The sequence below is a fragment of the Genypterus blacodes genome, unplaced genomic scaffold (genome assembly GCF_046128005.1).
Source record: "Genypterus blacodes isolate CSIRO-AG114 ecotype Tasmania unplaced genomic scaffold, CSIRO-AGI_Gbla_v1 ptg000039l_1, whole genome shotgun sequence".
NCBI classification, from domain to species: domain Eukaryota; kingdom Metazoa; phylum Chordata; class Actinopteri; order Ophidiiformes; family Ophidiidae; genus Genypterus; species Genypterus blacodes.
The window spans coordinates 5878495-5906262 of record NW_027466852.1 but is presented as its reverse complement, the minus strand read 5'-3'; the positions used below and the strand labels follow the sequence as shown (position 1 = coordinate 5906262).

General features: G+C 42.8%; 1 protein-coding gene across 3 annotated transcripts in view; it reads left to right on the top strand.

The window, feature by feature from the left end:
• Positions 1–27768, top strand: part of LOC142996992 (protein sidekick-1-like) — a 171448-nt gene that overhangs the window by 137630 nt on the left and 6050 nt on the right. For all 3 annotated transcript variants that reach the window (XM_076148140.1, XM_076148139.1, XM_076148138.1), the window contains 19 exons: positions 1511–1702; positions 5467–5588; positions 5693–5805; positions 6862–7012; positions 9000–9243; positions 9577–9692; positions 10299–10485; positions 11377–11475; positions 13495–13689; positions 17622–17823; positions 20156–20259; positions 20392–20462; positions 21146–21275; positions 22262–22318; positions 22478–22579; positions 23651–23766; positions 26832–27018; positions 27162–27299; positions 27384–27545. In XM_076148140.1, the coding sequence (XP_076004255.1) occupies positions 1511–1702; positions 5467–5588; positions 5693–5805; positions 6862–7012; positions 9000–9243; positions 9577–9692; positions 10299–10485; positions 11377–11475; positions 13495–13689; positions 17622–17823; positions 20156–20259; positions 20392–20462; positions 21146–21275; positions 22262–22318; positions 22478–22579; positions 23651–23766; positions 26832–27018; positions 27162–27299; positions 27384–27545 (2688 nt within the window). The remainder of the gene's footprint in view (positions 1–1510; positions 1703–5466; positions 5589–5692; positions 5806–6861; positions 7013–8999; positions 9244–9576; positions 9693–10298; positions 10486–11376; positions 11476–13494; positions 13690–17621; positions 17824–20155; positions 20260–20391; positions 20463–21145; positions 21276–22261; positions 22319–22477; positions 22580–23650; positions 23767–26831; positions 27019–27161; positions 27300–27383; positions 27546–27768) is intronic.

Genomic DNA, 27768 nt, shown 5'->3' with positions numbered 1-27768 from the left:
ACGGCTCCCTAGAGAGAAGCAGCTTTTAAAGTAAGCCTTTTAAAGTGGTTGTGCAGAGGACCAGGAAGTTAAACAATTAGACAGGATCACAGGGGAGCGGAGCACATGTGGACAGGCAGCAGGCGAGAGGTAGGACACATCCTGGACAGGTCACCAGGTCAATACGCTAACACATAGAGACAGACCAGCTCAGTCACACCCATGGGAAATTTAGAGTTTCCTAATGTGGCTATCCCACATATTTTTGCAAATGTGCGGAAGCTGGAGCACCCAGAGGAGACCCATGCATGAACAGGCAGAGCACGCAGACTCCACAGAGAAAGGCCACGCTCAGATTCAAACCCTCAACCTTGCAGTAGTGTTTGTTTTCTGTTTTGTTTTTCAAGTGTTTTTATAATGATTTTATAAACACAAAAGCTGCATAACCAGTCGCCCTTGGGGACATGTAAAGTCACATTTGAAAAGGTTTCTGAGTACACATAATAAAATGCTCTTGCAACATGTTCTCCTAATCTTTTGGAACCAAGAGAAAGCAGAAAGTCTTTTCAGAATCCCCTGCAGCTGCCTCACTGCTGTCCACAAGTGGTTTTATTCCCACGTTTGGGTTTCCTTGTTCATTGAATTGAGTGACAAAGAGTATCTACCAACAGCCCGTCTAAAATCATGCATATTTATGCAAATTGACACCTTGTAGTATAATTATTTTTGTCACTTTTTCAGTGAGTATACAATAAGGACAATACAATTAGTCTTTTTTTTTCACTTTCTAGCTTCCACAGTAGTCTCCCTGTCTCTGACATATTGTGTACGACTGATTCATCGTCAGCTAATCCCTTCTCTCTGCAGCTTGTCTTCTCACATTATCTCCAACATGCCCTCATCCCACGCCTCCCAACACCGCTAATGTTGTTTGTGTGGAGTATCACAGAGCCCAACGCACTTTCCCGCTATTCATTTTTCCTCGGCTCCTCCATGGCTGTTAGACAATGGTGTTTGTGAATACGACAAGCTGCTATGAATTCAGTGAATACATAATGTTGTATATGCAAGTGTGCGTTTGCGTGTTGACATGGTTACACGATGTCCACCATTCATCAGGCACTCATGTGGTAGAATAGGCTTACACACTCACACACACATAGATAGACGCACAAGATTGGAAGATTGGTTATTCAATCAAGGTCACCTTGCACATTTACTCTTTTCTCCTCAACCTGCTTTTCATCCAGCACCTGGTGAGCAGGGAGACAGATGAGGGCCCATTCACTCTCTCCAGGGCCTTACACACAAGTGGCCTCACACACACAGATGGTACAAGCGCACACATGTTTGAAAGTGGTGGAGTGTGATGCATGACTGTGAAGATGTAAAGAGACAGACAGGGATTTTGACTGTACTTAGCCCTCCTGCACTCCTTCCCTCCATTTTGACTCTTTACCTCTCACTGTGTGTGTGCGTGTGTGTGTGTGTGTGTGTCTATATTACTCAGCGTGTGCTCTTTACCCTGCAGGTTATGTGTTGTGGTGGGAGGTGTCTGGTGTTAACTCGAGTCGCCAGGAACGTTCTCAGCCCAACTCCACCCTGTATTTCCTGCTGACTGGCCTCACCTCCACCACCTTGTACAAATTACAGGTGGCAGCAGTCACTGCCGCAGGACAGGGCACGGCCACGTCCGCAACCATCTCCACAGGGGTTCCACCAGGTACAACACGCACACAAACTGGACTTAGTAACAGTTGATGATATAAGATGTTGTGAGTGTGTGTGTGTGAATGTATTTCCAGTGTAAATTTGAATGATGAGCTCTTAAGATGCCTCTGTCTTTCCCAAGGCTGATAAGTGGTTGTTATTCTGTATCTATGAATCATTACCCACTCAGCCAATGCACACACAGACATACATTCACAGTCTCATACAGTGTCATTTACAGCACTGTTCAGAGCACTTTGCTGTGTGTGTGTGTGTGTGTGTGTGTGTGTGTGTGTGTGTGTGTGTGTTTGCTTGCTGCGCACGCATGCAAATAGCATGTGTGATGGGTTCATATGATAGGACTAAGGCCAATTTGCAATCATTACTCGTGCCGATTAACTGCAAACGCTAAAGTGGATGGAACACAGAGATGGAAGAATAAGGACGAGACAATCAAAGAAGGGAGAGCAGATAGAGAGAGAAACATAATGAGGGAAGAACTTGTGCCATTGTCAAAGAACAGAAGACCAAAGTCTCTTAAAAATTGATTAAAAGTAAGAGAGGAAGTAGAGGAGAATATAGAAATTCTCCTAGATCATACAGATTTTTGTTCTAACATTTTCAAATTATTAATTTATGACTAAAATGAGAAAAAAGTGAAAACAAAATGTGAACAGACAGGTCTTAGATTTGTACTCATTAATTCATGAGGGCACAAGACTGAAGGAAAGACTGAAGATTGAAGAGTAGGAAAAGAACTAAGAGAGTGAAAGAGGGATTCACTTAGCATGGATTCTTGTCTTGTTTACTTATTCATGTATTCACACAGTTGAGAGATTATTGTCATTCATCTGAGAAAGGCAGCTCATATCAAAGTTTCCACATTATAACCCGCAAGTATGCTGCATGGTTTCACAGAGTGGTAATAGCAAATAGTTATGTTTTATCTTTGGTTGTACATCTATAACTAGCTGTTTCCTGGATAACTATTATTTTGTTTCCATAATAACTGTTTTGTTATAGTATAAAAGCTATTCTTTTGATATCACACAAAATCTGCCTGATTTCTCCAGGCACATCAGGAATTTTATACTGTGTTCATATGTGACCGACATTTCAGAACTTTCAGCAGACATTGGATTAGAACAGATCATGATGGAGTGTATTGTATTCCTACCCGTGTAGATCCGTCCCAAACTGGCTCTTCACATGGCTCAGGTGTCTTATGTGAGTGACATATGAAGCCAAGCGATCAGGCTGACAAAAGCTTTAAAAAACAATTGTTGGATTTTCATTTAGATTTGTGGATTATCAGCAGTAAAGTATAATAATATAATACTTTTTCACATCACTCTGCGCTGTAATGTGAAGAACCATTGCTTGATGGATTATATTCATGCAGAATGGAAGACAGGGTCATATGGTTTAGCAAACAGAGCAATTTATCTTCAGGTGCGCACCGATCCCCGCAAATCTCGTAGAATTTGGGCATCCGACCAAATGGGTCTAAAGTGCCAGATCTCCCAGGAATTGAGTGATACCATTTAGAGTAGTCCCAAGTGAATTATGGTGATTCTTGATAAAACACATTTCAATGACAGAAATAACGGATCCTATTTTTTTTTTATTTGGACAATTAAAAATTGTATTTGAGGCAACTTCTCCATGACAACATTGTGTGTCATTTGAAACAAGGAGTTGTAAACAAGTATTAAGTTGTGTTTGCAGTTTGCACACAAAAGTATTATCATTCTGGTATGATTCCAGACAAATAAATGTCTCCGTCAGGGGAAAATAGCATTTGTCTGTTGGTTGTTGCTTTTGACAGAATTCAATGCTGCTCTGTTAGAATGTGACAGAAACTATTCAAAGTCAATGGAGTTTAGCAGCACATACTGAGAAACACTTTGTTTTACTGTCAGTGATGCGATTGGCAGTTTGCAGAGGTGGTCAGTTGATTGGAAATCATGATCAAAGAGAAAAAAACAGAAGCTTGTTTATCTTTCTGCAAAATTCAAGTGACACATTCTGAGTACAATGCATACAGAGCATCTCCTTTTCATCCAAATTAGTGCATTATACAATGGTACTTATCATTTGCATCATTTGCCAAGTGGGGAAGACAGTCTTTGTCATTTTTCCTAATGAGCTCTCTGCATGCAAAAATAGATCATTCTAAAATTTAAGCTTGCCAGAGATTGTTGGTGGGAGGAGATGGCAACTACATATTACATTCAATATGTAGATATACCTGGAAATTGGCTAGGTGTTGATGTGTCCATAATACATGTGTCCATGATACAGGGGTTTGCATCCCTGCATGCAACAGAGATTTAGGTCAGGTGGTATAGACGTTGCCTGAGGCTGAGTGTCTGCCTTCTAAACCGCTGTGCAGTTCAGCCGTCTGATTTTCACCACTGGTCAGCCACAGCGCCCATTGGCTGTCTGTCTTTATTGCAATGGAGATGGAACTGTGTAAGAATAATAATGGGTCAAACATAAATTATGAGGTGAGCTGCCTAGTAAGACATTTATAGGCCTTAAATGGACTTTAGTGAACAGTGCATTTAATTCACCTCTCGCCTCCACTGGTGTTGAAATTTATCTCTATGTGTTGTATTATAGACCTTGGAATTCAAAAATAAATTTTACACACAAGCTTTTACACACAGCTGTGATATCTGCATGCTCTCCACCTTTGAGCCAATGTGAACAAAGCCGGTTCCACAAGACCAGTGTGTTAACAGACAAAATGAGCAGCACAGTGAAAGGCTTTGCTTACCTTGCTAGCCGCGGTCGCCTGAAGGAGATTTGAGTTGTTGATGTGAAACAGGAGTGATGCGAACAACACCCTCCGCAGTGGACTGCTTACTGCTCTGTTTATGCATGGTTGCTTCACTTTACAGATACTTTTATTTCTCAATGTTATGGCTCGTCTGGAATGGCTCTCCTCTATTTTGATGTGTCCGTGTTGATACATTTTTTGGGTAAATCCATTAATTGTGACAGAGCCACTTTGGTTATAGGAAGATACACAGTTTTTGTCTCACACCCGAGGAGGCTTCTGCTGTGTGTGTGCTGAACTGGCAGAGAAGTGCACAGTGTACAACAGTACCAATATAATGTAGAGTGAGTGGCTCTGCTTTAGCAAAATGAAACAAAAACATGTCCTTGTTTAAAAAAAGGTTATTGATTAATTAAATCATGCATCTTGTGAAACCCTAACCCTAACATCAGAAAGTGAGCAGCAGATAGATTAGATAGCACCTTAGAACAACACTGGAGCAGGTTTGTGGCTTGGTTCTCTTTAATACCTGTCTTTGATTACATAGGTTTTTGGAAACATGACTTCCTTCTGATGTTGTATGTGTTCTTATTGACATTGTAAGAGTATAAGAGGTATGGCTTATTTCAAGTAGTGCCTTTGAAATTGATTTGTTCTTTGATCTTTTGATACATACGTTGAAGTATTTTACAATTCTGTGATTGTGATTTTCTGCACGAACACTGGATTCATAAATAAATGCCTTTTTGCTTTATAGCTGTTGCACCAACAAGCAGATGTGGCTTTATTTCAGGGAATCTGTAACTCAACATTAAAATGTAATAAATGCAGCATTTCATAAATAGATAAATAATAAATAATAGATATTCCCCAGTAAATCATACAAAAACAATCGTAAAATTTGATGGTAGAGGATAACTTCCTGGTAATGATGGTAAGCAGTGTGTTCTAGCTTGGAATCAAGAAGTATCCATTCTCTTCCCTATGTACAGAACTTCCTGGTGCGCCGTCCAACTTGGTCATCTCCAATATCAGTCCTCGGACGGCCACACTTGCATTCCACCCTGGACCTAATGGTAAAACTGCCATATCGCGATGGATTGTGGAGGGACAGGTGGGTGTTTGTATTTATGTGTTTAAGTTTGTGTGTCTGCTGCCCTGGCAACAATGCTTTTGTATGACTGTCATACCTAACACTGTTCCCTTTCGCCTTTTCAGGTTGGAAAGATTGATGGGAAGGAGGAAGAGTGGAAAATTCTCTATCAGAAAGACAACCAGCCAGATGCAGACACACTGGAGATCCCCAATCTCACCCCTTTCACCCCGTACAGGTTAGCAGCAAACGCGTTAAGCCTACACAAAAACATAAAGTTCCAGTGTACACACACACACACATACACACACATCGTTGACTCTCCTGAAGTTTCTGCAGTATTGCAAGACTCAGGTGAAGTCAGATAAATCACACAGAGAGACAGTTCCATCTGAGACTTTTCTGTTTGTCAGCACCTTCACAGCTGCTGCATGCAGATCCTTATTACCCTCCTGCAACGAGCTGGAGGGAGAAAAGAGGAGAGTGGGGAGGAGCGGGGAGGAGAGGGATGAAATAGGGCAAGAGGAAAGGTGATGAGAATGGGGGAAGGGCAACAGAGAGAAGAGACAAAGGGATGAGAGAGACGGAGAACAGGAAATAGAGAGAGGTTGTCCGTAATCCCTGTTTCAAGGGTCACAGGAAGCCTACAGTTTTCTAAACGTGATCTATCGCCAGTCAGAACCACTGAATCTTGTTCTCTCTCTCTCTTTTTCACGCTCTCTCTCGCTCGCTCTCTCCCTCCCCCCATTTTATCTCACACTGTCTCTGCGACACCGTTGGGGCGTTAGATGAAATTATATATTAGTTTGTATTTCTTACTGTTCTTTACACACTTCTCTCTATCTACCCATCTCATCCACAGTGAGTAGACAGGTGTGTACGTAGTCCCTCATGCATACACATCAGGAGTCCTGTGCGGATTGCTCATCTCTTTTTAAATAAGAAACAATTTCTTTAGAGTAACAACTAACTTTGATGTGATAAAACATAAATGCAGTCTACCGCTGTCAAACTTTGCCTTTAAATGTGGTTGTTGAAGTGCACTGTAAGAGTTAGATTGGCCTGACCTACAAGATCCACATCCATTACCTCAGAATACAGGCTGAAAGGATCATCTGTACCATAGATAATTATGAAAATCACCTTTGAAACCATTAAATGCTGATCCTGATGAAAAAGTTGCCTCCACTCATATTCAGATGTTGTTGTCTTGTCCCCACGATCAGTGGTAAATACTGAATGATGATGCAGTCTGATTTTCTTCACAGTTTGTTTAACTTTGTGCTCTCTCCAGGTTCCGTATGCGACAGGTGAACATTGTTGGTTCCAGTCCCCTGAGTGCTCCCTCCAGGGTGATACAAACGTTACAGGCTGCACCTGACACGCAGCCCTCCAACCTCACCCTGCTGTCTGCCACACAGACCAGTCTGCATTTCCACTGGAAGGTACTGGAACAATCACGCACTGAGACACACAGCAGAACCATATTCTGTCCATCTGCACTCATTATTTTATATTCAAACAGTGTTTCTGATTTGACGGGTGGGGATTTTCTACTTGTGCGTTCATATGTATGTACATGTGCGCTCATCCACATCATGTCTGAACAGGTTAAATGAATGGAAACCCATTATCAGTCTCTCCTGGTTATCAGTGCTTACACTAATCTGTCACATTTCCCATTCTGTGCGGCCTGCTAACAGCACAAACTGCAATGTAATTTTCCCCTCTCTGTCCTTTTTCTAGCTCTCCTTCCTGCTCTACATCCCTCTCTGTATCCCTACCTCTCTCTATTTTACTTCCCCTTCTCCTCTTCTATTATAACATAAATGGAGAACAGAGTATTTTCCATTTAAGTGTTGGAATGAGAAAAAGACCCTGTCAAATCAGACACAGACACTGAGACACTATAGGCTACCTGCACAGCATGCTAATAGGATTTTACCTGCATGTTAGTGCCGAGGCTGAGCTTTGTAGGGTTTCCACTGTAATAGAACCATCACAATGGTTTTAGCTAAGGCTATTATTCTAAGCTGCATATTAAGGGTAATAAAGCTAATGTGACATTCTGTATTATGGCTCCTAAATGCTAAGCTTTGCTAAATCACTGGGCTATTTAAAATGTCTGGAAATATCTTTTTCTGTATCCTTTTCCCCGGCACAGAGCAACACTGTGCAGTATTATTTCTGCCACAGCTTCTGTCACGTACCCTGAGAACATGATTTTAGAGCAACGAGTAATCAGCGGTTGTGTCTGTGACGCATCATGCCACGGTGGGTCCCAGGCAGAGTACAGAGGATGGAGTGATCGAAAAATAATAGAGAATGGAGACAGGAGGAAGGAGGGCTGGAGTGAGGGATAGAGGCAGATTTAGAGGATGAAAAAGAGAGAATGCGAGGTGATAAGGAGGGAAAGATGCAGAGACGAGCAGGGAAAATAGTAAAAGGTTTTTAAGATGTGCTTTGGAGCTTGACATCCGCACATAAATAACAGTAATCTCGAGAGCTGCAATGTTTTTTCTTTTTTGCGCGTGTGGGTGTGTGAACGTGTGTGTGTGTGTGTGTGTGTGTGTGTGTGTGTGTGTGTGTGTGTGTGTAAGCGCATTTGAACACTGGCCAGTGTTGTGCATCAGGTGTATGCATGCTTGCACAGGGGCTGTTTCAGATCCTGGAATTATTCTCTATTCAACATTTCTGTGTCATTGTTTTTGTCTGCTACTGTTACGTGTGTATGCCTACAGGTTCTCTCAGAATGCCCAGACCTCGAATCAGATTAAATCAACCTTCCCCTGCGGGCATTGTTTTAATCTTTATTGAAAGGAACTGTGTCTTTTTCTTTCACAGTTGTGTGAGATAAACAGATGAACTCCTGTAGTTGTCAGAGTTAGAAACAGCTCATTTTAAATGCACAAACTAGAAACAATGTAATGTAAAGCTCAGGACTGGCATATTGGCTCACATTCATCAGGGTTTCGTGTAAGAGTTTGCATATTGTGTAAAGTACAAAATCTGCAGTGGAGATGATCACATGTGATTCATAAAACTTTCTCACTAAAATGATCAGAGATTAGATCGTAAGAAACACTTGGCTGACATTGGTTTGCAAATGCAGTTTTACTGGATATTTATTCACACTTTTAAAGCAAAATGCAGAGTTTAATATTAAATATTAACCTTCCAAAAAGAAACGCTGATGTGGCTTTTGTCAGATATTCAAGAGTGTTTTAATATTCAATTTATCTCTGACTATGTAATTTGATGAGCTTGGGTCATTTGAAAAATCCTTACATATTGAGTTTTTAATCCTTACTGACTAAGTAATCACACAACAGGGACAGGTGCCAAGCTGAAGACATGTGCCTGTGTGTCATGTGTATGCAGAATAGCTCTGATGTATGGCAAACACCTCTCTCACTTCTCATTTACCTGCAGCCCCTTCCAGAATCTCAGTACAACAGCAGCCCAGAGACGATGGGCTACCGACTGCGTGTGCAGAGAACAGACGGCCAGGGGGAGGACAGGACGGAGGAGGTGGAGGGAACAGCAGGAGGGGTCAGTGAGGCCACAGTAGAGAACCTGGATCCTTGGACCAAGTACCAGGCTCAGATACAAGCCTACAACTCCATAGGACCAGGACCATGGAGCAGCCCCCTCACCTCACACACCACAGAATCTGGTATGAGTAAAGACCTCACTCGTATTCTGTTTGCCAGGTTCCAAGTCCAGTGGAGTTATCTTGCCAATGTTGTAATGGCAGAACATAAGAAAACAGATGGATGGAGAATAAAGTGCTCCCATTACCTCCCTCAGTCTCCTCTCATCCTGCCACGTCTCTCTGCCCTCTGTTTCAGGGAGAGAAGAGGGGGGTGAATGAGATCAAATCAATGATTGGTTCATAGAGTAAAGTACCGCTGTGCTGTGTGTGTGTGTGTGTGTGTGTGTGTGTGTGTGTGTGTGTGTGTGTGTGTGTGTGTGTGTGTGTGTGTGTGTGTGTGTGTGCTTTCTCTAGTCCCATCTGGAGCTCCGGTGAATGTGACTGCTGAGGCAGTGAGTTCAACCAGGATCCTGCTTACATGGTCTCCTCTCCCCCGGTCGAAGAAGAATGGATTCATACTTGGATATAAGGTTCATAAAACACACTCACACACATGTGTATCATCCACACAGACGTACACAGAAGATTCAGATTTAAGACCAGCATGATGTAATATCCTGAAACTGCTGTATTTTGTTCTCCGTGAATTAATGTTTTTAAAAGCACCGCTACAGTTGATTTGTTTGGGGATAAGTGTGTGTGTGTGTGTGTGTGTGTGTGTGTGTGTGTGTGTGCGTGTGCGTGTGCGCGTACGTGTGTGTGTGTGTGTGTGAGAGAGACAGAGAACCTCCTGTCTACTCCTGTATGAGATCAAAAGATCAAACCGTGTGTATGGATATCTGTGAAGTTTTAATGTAATACCCTTGCATCTGCTCTCATGGTATAGCAGAGATAATGGAAGTCATTTTCAAATTCCATTGAAGTACTTGGAATATGATATATAAGTGTGATTATACTATTGTAATAGGCGTACATCCTCTGAGTATTTATTTACAGATTTGTGACCCATTCAAGCAATGAAAACAAAATCTACTACTAATCTTATCTTAATCATTAACTGATATTTTCAGTAGGCCTTTCACCACGTTTGAGGTAAATACATGTGAACACATGTGTTGTGTGTGTTTGTTGTGCAGGTGTTGTACCGTGAACAGGACTCACCAGATCCCCATAGTGTTGAGGTGGTAAAGGGAGAAGGGAGTGTGTCACTGCTCCTTGGGGTCCTCGAGAAATACACCACGTATGAGCTGCAGGTCCTGGGATACACACAGATGGGCGATGGGCCGCCCAGCAGCCCCATAATTCTCGGAACCAAAGAAGATGGTAGGACGTCTCACACACTCGACCTGTTTTGTCCAGCTACTATTTCTTTTAGTGCGGCAGTTTGTTCAGCTTTGTTGCCTTCTCACCCATCTACTTTGTCACCTCCTCAATTCTGTTGCTGTGTTTTTCACCTCTTGACATCTCTGCTCTCAGCACTGCCATCAACATGTCTTTCCAGCCCTTCACTGATTTAGGTTCAGCTCACCCCTCACATCCTCCACAACCCAAACATCTAATATACAATGTGTGTTTGTGTGTGTATTGCCCGATTCTCAAGGGGCTGCAGATGTAGAGATCTGGTAACCATGGCAGACTTATCAGAATGCCAGCATCCTGGTCTTTGAATAGTAGAACACGAGCACACAGACACAGGCGCAGGCATTCACAAAATACACACATACTCACAACGCACCTATAAAGAGAGACACACATTCATTCTCCATCAAACAGTGTCACGTTTGAAAAGTTTTTCTCATTTCAGGATGAAACAAGAACGGGGAAGTCAATTCCCTGCAAAGTATAATGAACCTTCATTCTGTCTGTCAGTCATACACACACATACACACAGAAGTTGACGTGCACTTGGTGGTGTGGAACATGCACTTTTATCAGGAACAGAGATGTGTGAGGTTCAGAGAAAATTACATTTTCCGATTCGTCTCTGTTAAAGGTGCCTCTCATACTACATAATGTTCACTCTGTGAGGGAGGGTGAGGGCTCATATATCTGTTTTTGCGCCGTAACTAAGATGTGTCAGCGCATAACATATTAGAATATGATGACATTTTTCCTGAGCAGTATTGACTTTTTGCTTCTTCACGCTGCCCTTTTAATCAGCAGTATTATCACAGTTTTTGTTTCTGCTGTGACCCCCCTCCTCTCTGCCTCCAGTTCCAGGCCCCCCTGTAAGGATGGTGTTTCCCGAAGTTCGATTGACATCAGCCAGAGTGGTGTGGCAGCCACCCACAAAGCCCAACGGCATCATATTAGGTAAACACACACACATTTGTACATTTAAACCATAATCCAGGTTTTTCCTCTTGTAGGGACAATGGTTTATTTTACATTACTAAGGTACCAGAGTAGCTGATTTTGTTACCACATAGTTTTCAAACAAGGGACAACCTCTCTTCTCTATACCTCAGTGCTGTGTGTTATGTGTGTAACTCATGAAACTTGTAATGAGGAAAATGGCTATTATAGCTGCTGAAGCAAGACACCTTTGCTGAGGCATATATAGACTCACATACGTACATGTCAAGATTCACGCACATAAATTGTTTCTTAAATAGGAAATGACAGAAATGCGTGTGAATCATAAAGCACAGGTAAATGACAGACTGGAGATGAGTGGTGTGGACAAGAGAATAGCCAGCTAGTAAATGTATGGAGGTGAAAAGAGGGACATGTGTGTGTGCTTTGCAGTAGAGGAGAGCGAGGTGTAGTATTTGTCCTCTCAGTGGGGGAGGGAGTCACACAGGACAGTGTGAGTGATGTGTGACTGTGTTGTAAGCTGAGGACATTTAGTGCAACAACTCTCTGTGACAGGGATGAGTAGGAGGGCAAATCTCTCTTTCTCTATCACATAGACACACACACACAAAGACGTGGTCCGGCTGTGTCCTTGCAGTATGTGTGATGTGTGTGTTTTCGTGCGTGTACATGCCTTTAGTGTACTGGTCCCCATAAGGTTCATATCTTATGGTGAGTTAATAGAAAAGGTGGGCAGAGGACGAACTTGACTTAAAAGCCCAGATGACAGAAGGTCCACAACCTCATTTGGCATGAGGCAGTGTGATATTTGTGTAGTGAAACAACCTCTCTGTGGTAGATTTTATTATAGCCACTGCATATGCACATGAACATCCCAGTGGGAAATTTAGATTTACAATAGGAACACAAGAGCAGCTCCAGCTAGTTGTCTTGCTCAAGGGCTCTTTCATGGTGAGGTCCTCGGGGATCAAACTAACAGTAATAATACCCCACTGTTAGCTTTTTTTTCACCCAGAGGCGTTTTGACGGGAGACAAGCAAAGGGACACTGAGTCACGGTGCACGGTCATGCCTTGCTGCATAGGACTCACACTGCTTCAGTGAAAGGTTTTACAGCTCTGACGTACGTCCTACTGCAATCACAGTACAAAAGCAGTATGCCGCAGCAACAAACCAACCAATTGAAGGGCATTCACTCTACAGGCACGTTTAGTATGTGTATGCGGGGAAACTGGATGACAATATAACGTATGCCTTATGTACAGGTGAAAAACAGATCAACTCTAAAAAGAATAAGTCTAATGGTGTTTTAGCCACAGGTATCTGACAGCAGTAACGCCTTCAGTCATATTCAATAGAGCATAATGCTGTGACCTAGTTGTTTAGATGCAAGAGGATTTGTGACCGAGCTGTTATCCAATAATCTGAGGTTCACATTAACATACAGCGGACTATCTGATGGGATTATCACCAGATTAGAGGTCGTTTTGAGTAGATGATCATAGTGACAGTTTTACTACAAACTAATCATATCTACACTTCTCCCACACTCTTTTGTGTGAGTGTGGGTGTGGCTGTGTGTATATGGTGAGATACAATCCTCATGGTGAGAGCCTCTGTGACCGCCCAGTGGCCTGTGGAAAGCTCGGTTGAGGATCAGTGGTTAGCGTGTGTGTGTGTGTGCGTGTGTCTGTGTCTGTGTGCATGTGTGTGTTTGTGTGTTGGGTGTTATTACATGGACTAGTGCACATGAGACAGAAACTGACACAAGTTGGCGCAATCACAGCCAAGGGGTCAACTGCGAGGTTATGTGTATATAGTGTGTGTGTGTGTGTGTCCGTGTGTGTGTGTGTGTGCGTGTGTGTGTGTGTCCGTGTGTCCGTGTGTCCGTGTGTTTGTGTATGGGTCTGTAACTAGCATGTGTGCTGTCTCCCCTGATCACATTCACACACCTACACAAGAACCACACTTTCAATTTGTTACTCTCCCTTCTGTCTTCCACTCTGTCTCTTGTAAGGCTACCAGATCTCGTACCGCCTGGACAGCAGGGACCCTCAGCGCTGGACGACAGTTGAAGTTGGTTCCAACGCCCGCCAGTTCACGGTCACAGGACTGACCTCTGAACAAACCTACGTGTTCCGACTCACCGCTCGCACTGCCGTGGGCTGGGGGGAGGAACAGGAAGCGCTGGTGGTTACCACTGAACGCAGAGGTACACAATGCACGCAGACACTTTAGCACTATGCAGAGCCTCATTGGCTGCCTTGTGTCCATCGTGAAGCAGATGATTACCTATTGTGTATCACCTGCTAACACCTAAGAAGGGCTTGACTCATACTGTATGATTGCTAAAGAGATGCCATGAAAACATGCTAAATGTATTAGGGGAAATCTGATTATTAAGTAAAAGGAAATAAAATGTGTTAAATAAACTGCACTACAAACAAAATCCTGCATTTGAATCGGAAGGAGAGATTTTATTTTAATAGAGGACATTCCCTCCTTCAGCTTTGCAGTGCTTAGAGCTTATGATAAAGAGCTTCAAAGTCAGAGCAACGTCTTTTAGTTCTTTGCAGTCAACTAATGATAAGACACCTTATTAACCAACATTACACACATTGCTTTCTGAAAGGGCGAGGCAAGGCAAATTAATTTATATTGCACAATTCTATACAGTAATCTGTATAGAATGTACAAATGACTTTGTAAAGAAATGAAAACATATTAAATATGCCATTGAAAGCCATTACAACCTAATGCATAAACATAAACACTGACATTTGAAAGGAAGGAAATAGCAGAAATTAACATTGAATGACACAAATGAGTCTAATGTAGTCAAATAGTCTTCAATGTAGTAAAAGACAGTAAACAAAGTTGTTTAGCCTTGGTTGAAAAGGGCTGAGTGATGGAACAGACCTCAGAGCTGCTGGGACTTTATTTCAAATACGTTTTTGGTGCACAGAAGTTTGCAACTGCCTGCATCTTCTGACACTAAACAGACCAGTGTTAGATGATCTAAGAGGCCTGGATGGTTCATAGCACAGAAGCAAATCTGAGATGTATTTTGTCTATAAGCCATTCAGAGCTTTTCTAAACAAGCTGTAGCATTTTAAATTCTGAGCTCTGGAGGAATGTGGTTTCTTTAATTTGTCTTGAACCTCTAGCTGCTGTAATTGGCTGAACTGTAGGGAGGCCATTAAAGACAGGGTACAGGACATAAATTCCTCTGATAGTTTTATTCTTTTTGGAAAGTATTTTTATATTTAGTTTGATGTGGCTATTAAAGTCTCTGACTTTCTAGGACTCCAGGACTTTCTGACCTGAAGAGGGATTCCAGATCTTTGTCTTTATACCTCAGCACCAAAAATCTATTATGTTTCTTGTGAATGTGGTTAGGATAGATTACAACTACAGGAGACAACAAGATCGTTTCATTTAGATTCTCCTCTAATCCCATATTAATATTAACATTGGCAAATTCATTTTTGTCTTGTTACCCCTTTGGTCATTACTTACAGTAGATTTAGCAGGCAGGGATTTCTTAGTTTATGATCTCCACAGCCCTGCTTAGAATTATAATGGGGGGTTATTTTATCACTCAGTTTTAAAGGGCAGTCAGTAATCAAAAGCTGGCAACAAGATTTTACACAGAGTAGAAGTAAGCCACATACATCGAGGAGAGAACAGAGCAAAATGAGTTAAAAATGTCTTTTTCTTCTTCATTTGCTTTTTTGCCAGAGTAGAAGGCTTATTAGTCTTTCACACTAAATGCATTGCAACACTGGCCACATCTCAGCATCATCCCCTGTTGTTGAGTGGGTAGAAAGTGTAAGAAGGTGAGAGAGAGAATGAGTGGCAGCACGTTGAAATGCCAACTGATTAGGAGACTTCTTTTTCTCCACAAAAGAGAGCACGGGCCAGATATGAGCTCATATAGCACAGAAATCTCCGCTTTGAAAATGAATTGCAATAATCCTATCAGCACCCTGTAATTATTGTAATTTGTGCTATGGTGTAGTAAAAACTGTCATAACTGTAGTCAAAGATCTACGGAGGATAGGATGTAAAATTTTAGAATACGGGCCAGAAACTTTACTGAGCCTTGAACGTGACAGTCCATGCCTCTGGTGAGATATCTGAAGCTTAGCAGTGACTACACAAAGGTTTGTCTCGGAACACCTGTAACAGAGTTAGTATGTCCTCCCACACACTTACACACTCTGTGGCCAGACAACATTTTGAAGAGGTGTTGTTGGTATTGCTGCAGTTTTGCTTCCTACAATCCAGAAACAAATAAAGAATCGTATTTCTTCCAGCACAGATTCAGAGGTCATTCACAATTTTATCTCATCTTATGAATCTTGTCACTTGCTGCAACCTCCCTTCTGTTCATTTGAGAGTCAATATATCCATACTTTTGTTCTGGTTTGTTTTCGAAATGCATGCATGATAAAAACAATTACAACAATCACACATGTCAAGTAAGAAGTGTACTAGTGTTATAAATTCACTGAGTGCAATGACATCTTTGGGAAAGTGTTTGCTTGCTGTAATTTGAAAGTCATTTGGAGGGCAGGGTGAATAGCCAATGAGGACCTTGGATTCACTGCGCACTTGAAGTCCATGCAGCTCAGTAGGTTCATGCATGACTAACTATCACAGCCTTCGTCATATGTCATCCATTATCTTTCTCGCAATTGTATTTGTCAGCCTGTCCTATGTCCTATCAGTACGTACTGCACAGATCCTTAGGTAGAAACGTGGCAGTGCCACGTTTGTGAAAAGCTGGAATCGTGGTGTCAGATGTTCTGTTCTGGGCTATCAACTAGTCTAGTGTAATTTAATTGGATCAGATACCGTAGCATCTGCACTGTCATTATCAGGATTTCTTTACAATAAAATCCTGTGATTCCCTGTTCCACTTGAGCAGTATAATGGCTTCCTCTCACTGTGCAGTAGGCAGAATAGAGGCCTAATAGAGATTTCCTTCTGATGATGACACCAACTTAATCTCTAACAAATGAAAATTCTTAGTGTGTGTGTGTGTATTAATCTTTTTTTATTGTGGAATAGCAACTTTAGTCAGATACAGGAAAAAGAAAAGAACAGGGTGTGGAGATGAGAGAGCATAGATGAGAAAGGAATAGAACTTACGTTAAATTATTTACAAAAACGTTGAGTAAGGGAATGCAAGCTGCGTGTGTGTCACTTTGTATGTGCATGTTTCAGAACATGAGGGCAGATTAATTAAACTTCAGAGAGAATCGATAATTCTTTTGCTTCTCGACTTAATCAATAACTCGGTGCTCGTGAAATCCCTTGAATTCCTCCTTACCGGACACGTGTGTGTGGGTGGGTTTGTGTTTGCATAAGCATACATACTAGACACAATCAAACAACCGCTAATCACAGTTTTGTGGAATACACTGACTCCACAGAGCCGTCTTTTCACACTCCTAATTGAAAAACATAGACAGACATACACACACACACACTTAAACAACACCAGCAATCTGATACAGAATAGTTTCTTTGATGCTGCAGTGTTTGGCTGTGTTGTTGTGCAATTACCAGTCACACATTCACACTGATGATTACTATTTGATATAAGCGTCCTTTGGTATGATTCTCAATGCTAAATGGAGTCATTTGTGATTATTCACGTCAGTGTTTATGGTAATATTCTATATCTTAAGCACTATGCATACACTGTGTGTTTCAAACAAGAATACATATACAAACTTGGAGAAGTCTAAATACACGGTCGCCCATTACGTTGGTATGATTTTTCATTCCAACTTTATGAGCAACAGAGTATATATATATATATATATATATATATACTGTTGCCCATAAGGTTGGCATAATTGTGTATTCCAACTTAATGGGTGACCGTGTATGAAAACACACACACACACACACTGCTCCTGACTCCTAATCACTTTTTGTACTATACTCTGTTAAGCAAGCCTGAGAATATCAGAATAAGCTGTAACTGGTTGAAGTAAATCTTAATTTTAAACGTCTTGTCTTCCTTTCCCCCTCTCATTCTTACCCTTCACCCGATCCTCCTTTGCCTCTTTTATCCTCCTATCCTTTTATCCTATTATCTTTCATCATCCTCACTTTACCTCAACACAGAGCGGCCCCAGCCACCCAGGAAGCTGTCCGTCCCACAGGCCGGGGTCGAGTCCCGCCAGCTCCGCCTCCACTGGGTCACCGGCAGCTCAGGCTCCTCCCCAATGAGGTACTTCACTCTGCAGATCAAGGAGCTGCCCGACGGGACCTGGAACCCACACACTGCAGATATCTCACACAACCTGACCACCTGGACTGTTGACAGGTACACATGTACACCCACGTAAAAACACAGTGGTGCATATTATGTTGCAATCCATGTGTATTTTCATTTTTTTATTTTTTTAACCTTTATACAAGGCAGGTTAAGTAAGAAATATGCAGTGGAGAGCGAGGCAAACTGCTGTTTAATTGTGAGGGAGAAAAATGTTCAATTAGGCTTAATTGCCTGACCTTTACAGAAGTGCAGTGCATAGAGAATAAAACGCGTGCGTGCGTGCGTGCGTGCGTGCGTGCGTGCGTGCGTGCCTGCGTGCCTGCGTGCCTGCGTGCCTGCGTGCCTGCGTGCCTGCGTGCCTGCGTGCGTGCGTGACAATAATACAAGCCCACTCCACACTTACCCACTTAACCCTTAAACAGCTTTATTGCTATTTTCTCACCTACTGTGCCTACTGCATGGAAATCTTGTTATTGTTTTGAATGGACAAAGGGAGCGGATATGTACAGCCTCACATATGGCAACAGCGTGTTATTTAGTCGTCGTTGAAGGAGTGGAAAAGGTTTGTGGAACCAAAAAAAAAAAAAAAACCCCAGAGCAGCAGGGAGAGGAGAGTAATCATAATCACTGCAGAAGTGTGGAGAATCTCAGTCACCTAATCACACAGGCTCAGCAGGAGCTCCACTCTGTCTTTCCTCTCCTTATACCTTTTTTCTCACTTCTTTCTTTCTTTCTCACGCTTTCAAGTGTACGTGGCCGTGTGAAGGTGTGCGTCATTTGTCCCTTGTTTCTTTCTTTTTTTTATTTCCTCCTCGTTATTACCTCCTCCCCTTCAACAGCCAATGCTTTCATCCCCTTATTCATCCTCAAGTATGAATACCTTTACCACCCACATGAACACATACCCCCTCCATCTCATCCCTTCATTCCTTACACTTCATCTCTCCATCCTGCCCTCTCTGTGCAACAGTTACCACGGTAGCAGGTGATGGTGGTTGGACTGGAAAGCTACTCCAGCTTCTGATGACAGCTTGAGTATCGAGACTATGATGAGGGTTTATTAGTGTATGCGACTGTGTGTGACTGGTTGTGCATATGGGTGTCTGAGTGAGTGTGTGTGTGTGTGAGCGTGCTCTCCCTCCTTCCTGATGTATCAGAGGGCTATTTGAGATGCTGAAGAGTGTTCTTTCTCTGTGTCTGCCTCAGCCGGCCTCAGGGAATGAGAGTCTGTTATGATGGTGGTGGTGGTGTTGTAGTGCTGTTGTTGTTTTGATGCTGTTTGGAGCTCATTCCGTCTCTGAATGCTGTCATCACAACGACCAAATGGATGAATTAGTTTACATCCCTGCATGCTCAAACTCAGACTTAGTTATCTATCCTTAATTGTTGTTTCCACTAAAGCCTCCTTGATACCAGGTCCCCAGGCTGATGCACACACGCGCACACACACACGCACACACACACACACACACACACACAAACATTCACCACGAGGAATCTTCCTCTGCTGTTGGTACCCCATCCACTTTGAACCTGATGCTTTTGATGTTTTATTCGTACTGTGCGCTGAATCCCATAAGGCCTTTTCCTATCTTTTTGGGCCCGGCTCATTATTAAACAACATGAGAGTTGATCATTCTCCTGTCACTCACTACATTTGGTCCTCTGCAGACTCTAAGGCAAGTCAGTAATGTTTAGAGAAGGACCCTGTATATGCAGATGTATGGGCAGGGGTGGGAAAGAGACAGAGAGAGCTTTGTCATTTCTAATAACTAAATTGCCCCCTTCACCCAAACTATTGTTAACAACATGTTAAATGGATTTCGTGTGGACGAGTGACAGCTTCAGTGCCAACCGCCTGCCTTTTCAAATGTGAATACATTTGCCATAATGCCTGGGACAGGGTACATTTACTGTATTAGCATGCTAAGGGCAGACTTCCTTAGCTCGTCCATTATGATGGCTTCTATGTTCATTGTGCTGATTGTAATTGGCTATAGAGAAAAGTGTTTTTAAATGACTCGTGTTACTGATTATGACATACTTAGTAACACCTAATTCACCTTGCATAGAGGAGAAAATGTGGTGGCATGCTAGAAGAATTATGTTGGCAATAGAAACAACTAGAAAGGTGTAAGACAATTATTTTTCAAGACCCAACCAGCTCTTTAAAGGCCACTGAAAGAGCAAAACGTGTGGGACGCTGAAACAATCACATTGATAACATCATTGTTAACTTATACTGGCACTGTAATTACATTCTCACTGGTGACCTGCTGACCTGACTAATTTCACCAATGTATAGCACATGGATTAGTAATCTTAATCAATAGCATGTGAATTGATTTGTGTGTGTGCTTGTGCGTGTGTGTCTTGATAGGCTGAAGCCCTTCACATCGTACAAGCTGCGGATGCTGGCCACCAACGACGTAGGAGATAGTAACCTCAGCAAAGAGACGGATGCAGTCACAACTCTGCAGGATGGTGAGAGATGGAGGAGAGAGGTTGTGACATGGAGTGATGGTGGATGTACAGGGTTTGAAAGACTAATCAAGGCCTGTGTATCTTCCTCCTTTTCCCCTTACTGGCTTTCCTTTTTTCCTTCTTTGTCTCCAGTGCCTGATCAGCCTCCAGTTATCATTTCTGTGAAACCAACAACCACTACCTCAGTCCTGGTGCAGTGGAAGGTATACAAACACTCACACGTCCAGTTTTTTCCCACATTAACCTCTGGGCTATACACACGCTCAAGGAAACGCAGACAAAACACCGGCTGAATGAAGGGTTACCTATGCTGAGAATACAAACACCCCCCATGGTGTTGAATGTGTGGATGCAATTAATATTATAATTTATTGAACCGGTAAAGGTCAGAGGGCAGCGCAGACAGATTGAGAGAGGCAGGGATAGACAAGAGTCCTGTGAGAGGCAGAGAAATGTTCAAACTCTTAATGAGGAATATCAGCAGGAGTGAGGTTGCAGGGTGAGAGAGACGAATATCAACATTGTCCAAAAACACAAGAGGGAAAAATAAAGAGGCAGAGGAAGAAAAAACCGCAGCGGTCCAGAGCATCAGTGGCTTGTAAACAGTCAGTAAATACTGCACGGCTACTTCCTCAGCTGTCACTCCTCGTATCCCATCACTTCGTTCAACCTGACGTCAAAGCAGAGAGAGGCTGTAAAAAACAAAATCACTTCACCCGAGTGTCAAACTCACTGAAGCCTCATGTTGTCTGTGTGGGCTCCACCGACTCCTTAAGCAGACTGTACACATAACTTCCACAGGTAGAGTTGCAATAAATGTTGATTTGGCTGTGTGTGTGTGTGTGTGTGTGTGTGTGTGTGTGTGTGCTTGTTTGCATGGTTGCAGAGTCCCAGTGATGACAGTATTAATGGGGTGTTGATTGGATACCGCCTGTACTATAGAGAGCTCCATGCAAACACCTCCACCGAAGCAGAAGTTCAGGCAACCAACAACACCACAAGTACCCTCATTACGAGTGAGTAGTATTGCTGCTGTAGTATAATGTGTTTCCATTAGCAACACACGAGCAAAAAGGAATGCTTTATCCTGTTTTATAGACAGATGGACGACTCGGCGGGGCTGCATTCGTGTCAAGTGCTTGCATCTGTGTTTTACTGGAACACGTTAATGTGTCATGACATTTTCAAATCGACAGGGACATCTCATCAGTCTCACTAAACAACATTATTTACTTACTGTATTTGCTGTGTTTAGATTTGTCATGTCTATGACAAATGAAATGGGCGAGAGCAGCTGTTTCAGGCATTTCTACATATTGATTGACGGTGGCTGTTATGTATGAATAAAGGAAGAGAAGGGGAACTAGCTGACGTAAGCACTGATTAAAATAATGCAGGTTTGGGTGAATTAATGTGTTTGTTAGACACACCGGTCCCCTTAAACGGCAGACCACAAATTATTCATGACCACCATCATCTTGCAAGCAGTTTGTGTAAACATACTGACAGTGTAAACAAACATGCTGCACTCCCACGTTATGTGGCTTATTTCATGTTTGAGTGTAACCAGTTACACAGCAGAGGTGTTATCACTGATGTATATTCATGTTTTTGTTGTCACTTGATCATAACAACCATAACTGAACCAAAACTGGTGAAGTGGGGAGGGAATAAGGGGAAAGGAGTTCATAAGTGAATGTGCCAGGTGGATCTAATGGTGTCTTTGGCAGGTAAAAGTGATAAAAGACTGGGAAAACGTCCCTCTTGTCACTGGATTATTGTTGTGCTTAATACACCTCTACTAATAATACAATACTAAGCAAGTAATAAAATGTTATTATGTCCTATAGAGCTTTCAGTGCCTGTTGCAGAGCATCTGCCAGACTTAGATGATTTTTGTTTACAATGAACCGTCGTCATTTTGATTGAATGGGGTTTTAATGCCACTATTTATTGTTGAATCATTTATTGATTTGCTCTCCTGCCTCCTCCTCTCCCCAAGCCAAGAGCACCTTCAAGACAGTCAGCAGCGCCTCGCTCACGGAGTTTGAGTTGACACGTAAGTACTGCTGGGCCAACATGTACAAGATCATGTTTAATGAGCATCTGTTTTTGGAAAAAGCAATTTCTGCCTGTATAGAAGTACAATAAGTGGAAATCAGAACTAAAGTGTTGTGTGTGTGTCCTGTAAATTCTGAATATTTTTTCTTCGATACAGAGTTAAAGAAGTACAAACGCTACCAGATATTTATGACGAGCTACAACATCATCGGAGAGAGCCCACCCTCCAATCCAGTGGAGGTGTCTGTTGGAGAGGCAGGTGTGTGGAAACAGAATCTTGTAGATTGGTGCCTGAGCTGCATGTCCAGCTTGTCATAGTCACAGGATGTGGAGGATACAGTAATAAAAGGTCCCTATGTTAAACATTTCAGGGGTTGAAGCTTAAACTTTACATCAGTAACCCTTGGGTAAAAGAATCTTAACACCCTCTCCCTTTCCCTTTATTTACATTTGCCTCCATGTCTATATTTCTGTCTGTTAGTCTCGCCCTGAGTCTGCCCTCTCCCTCCTCTCTTACTTGCTCTGCCCTGTTCATCCCTCCAGTCTTGCTTTCGTTGTCCCCTAGAGTGACATTGCCTTTGAATGGCTTGGTAGCGTCTAATGGCGTGTGTGTGTCTTTGTGTAGGCGCGTGTGTGTGTATTGTGCACATTCTATACAAGGTCATCTATTTTGTAACAATGGCCCAATCCCTGTTTAACTTTCACTGAAGAGTCAAGCCATGGATCCATTAGGCAGACAGGAGAGCAAATATATCTCTTGTGCATTTCTGCAGGCAGGCACACACACACACACACACACTTGTGCAAAACCTTGTTTAAAACCACAAATGTGAGTGCTGGCAAGCTGATGCACATTATGATGGTAATAGCCACACATTTTCTCTGTTTCTGGCATAGCGACAGGACAACCTCAGTCCTTTTGACAGACCATTCTGCATTCCCATTCAGTGAGCGTGTTACTGTGTGCGTGCGTGAGAAAGAGAGAGAGGGAGGGAGGGAGGGAGGGAGAAAGTTTAGTAGGCCATACATGTCATATATAGTGGAGTGAGGGGGAGGCCGGGGGGGGTTGAACCTGGAGGGGGGTGATGAAATGTGGTGATATGGCCTTTTCTCTAGCCTCAGGTGCAAACTGGTGTGTGTTCATACATATGTGCGGTACAGTGGAGTAACAAGGTAGTGCCTAAGGCCCACTCTAATTGGAAGGGTAGAAACATATCTTCCCTACTTCCCACTCACTCGCCATATAGCTACACACAGAGAGAGAGAGAGAGAGAGAGAGAGAGAGAGAGAGAGAAACACGCTAACTGTCAAACCCAACATGTCACTGCAGCTCCTTCGGTGGCTCCCCAGTCTATTAGAGTGTCAGCTGTGGCTCCCACCATCCTGGAAGTGACCTGGGACGCACCCCCTCCCGAGACCCAGAATGGACTCATCCAAGGATACAAGGTGGCATGCAGAAAAACAGGCTTACACACACACACATACACGCACGCGCACACGCGCGCACACACACACACACACACACACACACACACACACACACACACACACACACACACACACACACATCCACAAACACACACATCCACAAACACAGGGATTAATACAAACTGCATGTGCTGGATCAGACAAAGAAAAGACTCAAATACACAGGCAAGTGCTTATGATCACGGATGTAACAGACGTACACACAGCCTTCTTCTATCCGTCTTGGAATTTTGCTGTATCGAAGCTTCAAATGTGCCGTCAAGAGAAAAAGAGAAAGAACTAAAAGAAGAGGAAGAAGAATCTGAATATGCTTTAATGGTTTCAATATCAGTCCTCTTCCACTCAACTCCCCTGTCCCGCCCACTCACGCTTACAACTTCAAACACAGGGTTATCTGTCCTCCTGTAGACACATTGATTTTTTTTTTTTGCAGGAACAGAGGACAGGAAAAGGAAGAAGGGAGTGTAATATTTGCAGAGAGAAGGAATGAGACGGGGAAGCGATCCCTGCAGAATTCTGATTAGAGAAAAGGATCAAGGGAATAAGTTAAACTACCAGAGATGGATGGACATGGAGCGGGGAGTGTGAGAGGAAGAGGGGGTTAAGGAGATTAAGCTGAGAGGAAAAGAGGAAAGGAAAGAAAAGAATGTTTAATGAATTTATTGCTGCTGACTTGTGTTAACCCTCCCATTCTGCTGGGTGAGTTGCTTAAAGCTGGCTGCTGTTTTGAAGTCATGTAGGCCAGGAGGGAAAGCTTCCCTACCAGTGATTTTGACTATTTAAAACAGTGTTCAGCTTTTTGAAAGGGAGTTCTTTTAAACAATGTGAACATGCTGAACACCACGTATGCCTACCAAAATGGATCAGACGTTAAGCAGGGGAATAGCAGACAAAATCCACGTGGAAAAGATAAAATGATTTCCTCCTGTGAGAGACCAAACGTCCAGCTGATGTTTCTCATTATCAAGCCTGCAGGTCTGGCATCAAAATGGTTGGAAAATCCATTTATGTTTTCTTATCTTATCACATCAAACCACATCCATGTTCAGCCAGGACTAATTTGAGATTTGTTTTAGCATAATGCAGATTGCCTCACAACATCGCTAAAACCCATAATCGGTGGCATGTTAACAGTGGAGTGGATACACAACAGATAAGATTTTTAAGTGCACTCTAATTCAGAGGCTGATAAACTTCAGGTTTAGACTCAAGATATGAATGAATAATTCTTCCTCTCATCCCAGTGAGAGGCTTCAGTGAGGCAGAGACGGGATCATGCTGCCCTCCAGTGCCGCTCACAAGCGCCTACCTCAGTGTTTGCGAGTTGGCAGACCTGATTACAAAAGTAGATTTAAAGGGGTTTTTTATTTTATAAGCCATACAGCACAAGTTAGATAGGATACATGAGCAGCAACGTTCAGATACAATTATTGGCCAAATAAACTGAGATCAAATAAGTCATCTTTGCCTTTAAACACACTGGGGGCCAGATGTACTGAGCCTTTTATGTGCAGATTTGACACGCGCCGCTCTGAAAAACATGCATGTAATGTATCAAACAGGGCGGCAATATTATGAGTGCGGCTCATTATGTATTCCATTGAATTTACCTAATTGTCATGCGATTAGCCGGTGTCAATTCTGCGTGAAATTCCTCTGCCTCTGAAGAGCAGCTGCAAATTAATGAAGCTGTATTAATGTCCACATTTTGTTGTACACTGCCCCTGGTGCTGAATACCATGTTATGGCACACACACACGGTCAGGTTTATTGATTAGTATTTGGATTTCAATATCACTGAATTTAGATTTTTATAGCTCCAGTTTGGACAGGTTTCACCATTCACCTCTAGCTTTTAAGATCGCGTCAAATGCGGTTAGTAGATGAGCCCGATTGCTGAGTGCGCATTTAGCTCCAACCTTTGCAAATCAGATGCATTTTGCAAACGCTCAACGACGTTCTCATCACAGCGACGCAATTTGCGCTGCGTCTTTCACATATTGTACATTTGGCCCTGAACACTCAGACTCGGACCCAAATCTCTTGTTGGTCACTAGTGAGGTCATAGTAGTGACTTCATATTACAGCAGGTCAATGTTGTTAGTCAGCAGCTGATCCACATATCTACCAATCAGCTCCCAGGTGGTTGATTGAAAATGTCACTTTGCTGTGGTTCATACCTGCATTTATTCATGGTTCTACTTCTTTCAGTTTTCACCAATATTACACACATTTACTTCAAATAAATGCAAACCTATGACACCGAGTACAGTCTGAGCTGCAGTAGATTCTTTGCAGTCTTTTTTCACTCCAAACGGCTGTCTTGATACTTTTGCTGACTCATTTCTAATGCATGATGTTGCGCCTCTGTAACCTTGCAGTTAGTGAGAATGCTCAGATTCAGCCATATGTTTTGGGTGGATCAGTTCCCGGTTCAAAGCAAAAAGCCTTTCTCCAGGGTGCTCAGCTGTTGTGTAGGATGGAAATATTTTACATTTTATATTGAAACATTTATTCCTCCTCTACTTCACATTTTGAAATTCTGACGGGTTTTTTTATTCAGCTGAAAAGGAACAATATGCAGCGATTTGCTTGTTGGTGAACATGTGCGCCTGTCTTGTACGGGCTAAAGCAAGCTGGTTGAAGCTATTCAGCAGATCCCCTCCTTATATACACAAGAGTAGACTACAATATAATAATAATACATAAGCCACCTTTTTCAGAATACTTTAACTACTTATACTTCCTCCAAGCCAATTAGCTAACTCATTTCTCATATCATCAGTGGGATATTATCTGATTATGTAAGACTTAATCAAGAATGATGAATTGGTCCGTATGTGGTGCCAAAAAGCTCATCAAAGCACAAAATAGACAATCTACAAATTCCTGATATAGATATTCATCTAATCCTAATATCATTATATTATCAGCCAATATACCAATATTCCCAATGTGCTGAGGGATAGGAATATCAGTGTGTATGTGTGTGTGTGTTCTTGACAGTGTTTTCTGTGCTGCAGATCCACTACTGGGAGAGGGACAAACAGAACCAGAGTGAGAAGGTGAAGATGATCTTTGTTCCAGACACTCGTGTGCGCCTGACTAACCTCACCAGCTACACTCCATACCTGGCCACACTGTCCGCCTTCAACACGGCTGGAGACGGCCCCCCCAGCGACCCGCGCGGGGCCAGGACCCTGCAGTCTGGTAGGGGAAGGTGCTGGCCTCACTGTGGCCATGGAGGGAGCAAAATAACAGGAGGATATTTCAGCTTCTTTTCATGCCTTCATTCGTATTGATGTCTTTTATTTCTTCTGTCATCCTCTGTGTGTGTGTGTGTGTGTGTCCAGCTCCCAGCCACCCCAGCTATCTGTCTTTCTCAGAGGTGACAGGGGGCAGCGTCAATGTGTCCTGGGGAGCTCCACTTACTCCTAACGGACAGCTAGAAGGCTATCGGGTCATCTACCAGCCCTCTGCTCCTGTACAAGGTCAGTGTGCATACATGCACACACACACAAACACATTTTTAAGGAGAACACTGAGTTATTCCTTACTTGTCTGTGTAAAAGCAGGGGTGAGTAAAGTGGTGACAGTGGATGTGAAGGGCAGCTGGCAGCGATGGCTAAAGGTTCGAGACCTGACCAAAGGAGTGACCTACAATTTCAGTGTTCAGGCTCAAACTGTCAGCTATGGGCCGTCCATATATGCCAACGTCACTGCACAGCCTATACAAGGTAAGAAGGGCTATAGAATGGCTGCACAACAAATGTCATTTCTCCTCTGCTTGTGAATTCCACCTGAGCCATCTAGAGCTGTACCAAAGCAGCCCTGATGCAGGCCAGCCACATGGCTGAAGTGTTGTTTCCACGGGAGTGGATGGGTTCAAGTCATTGACGTATAAAGGGAAGCGATCAGACTCACACGCTCCATTGTTAACAGTTTGAATGGAGCAATTTT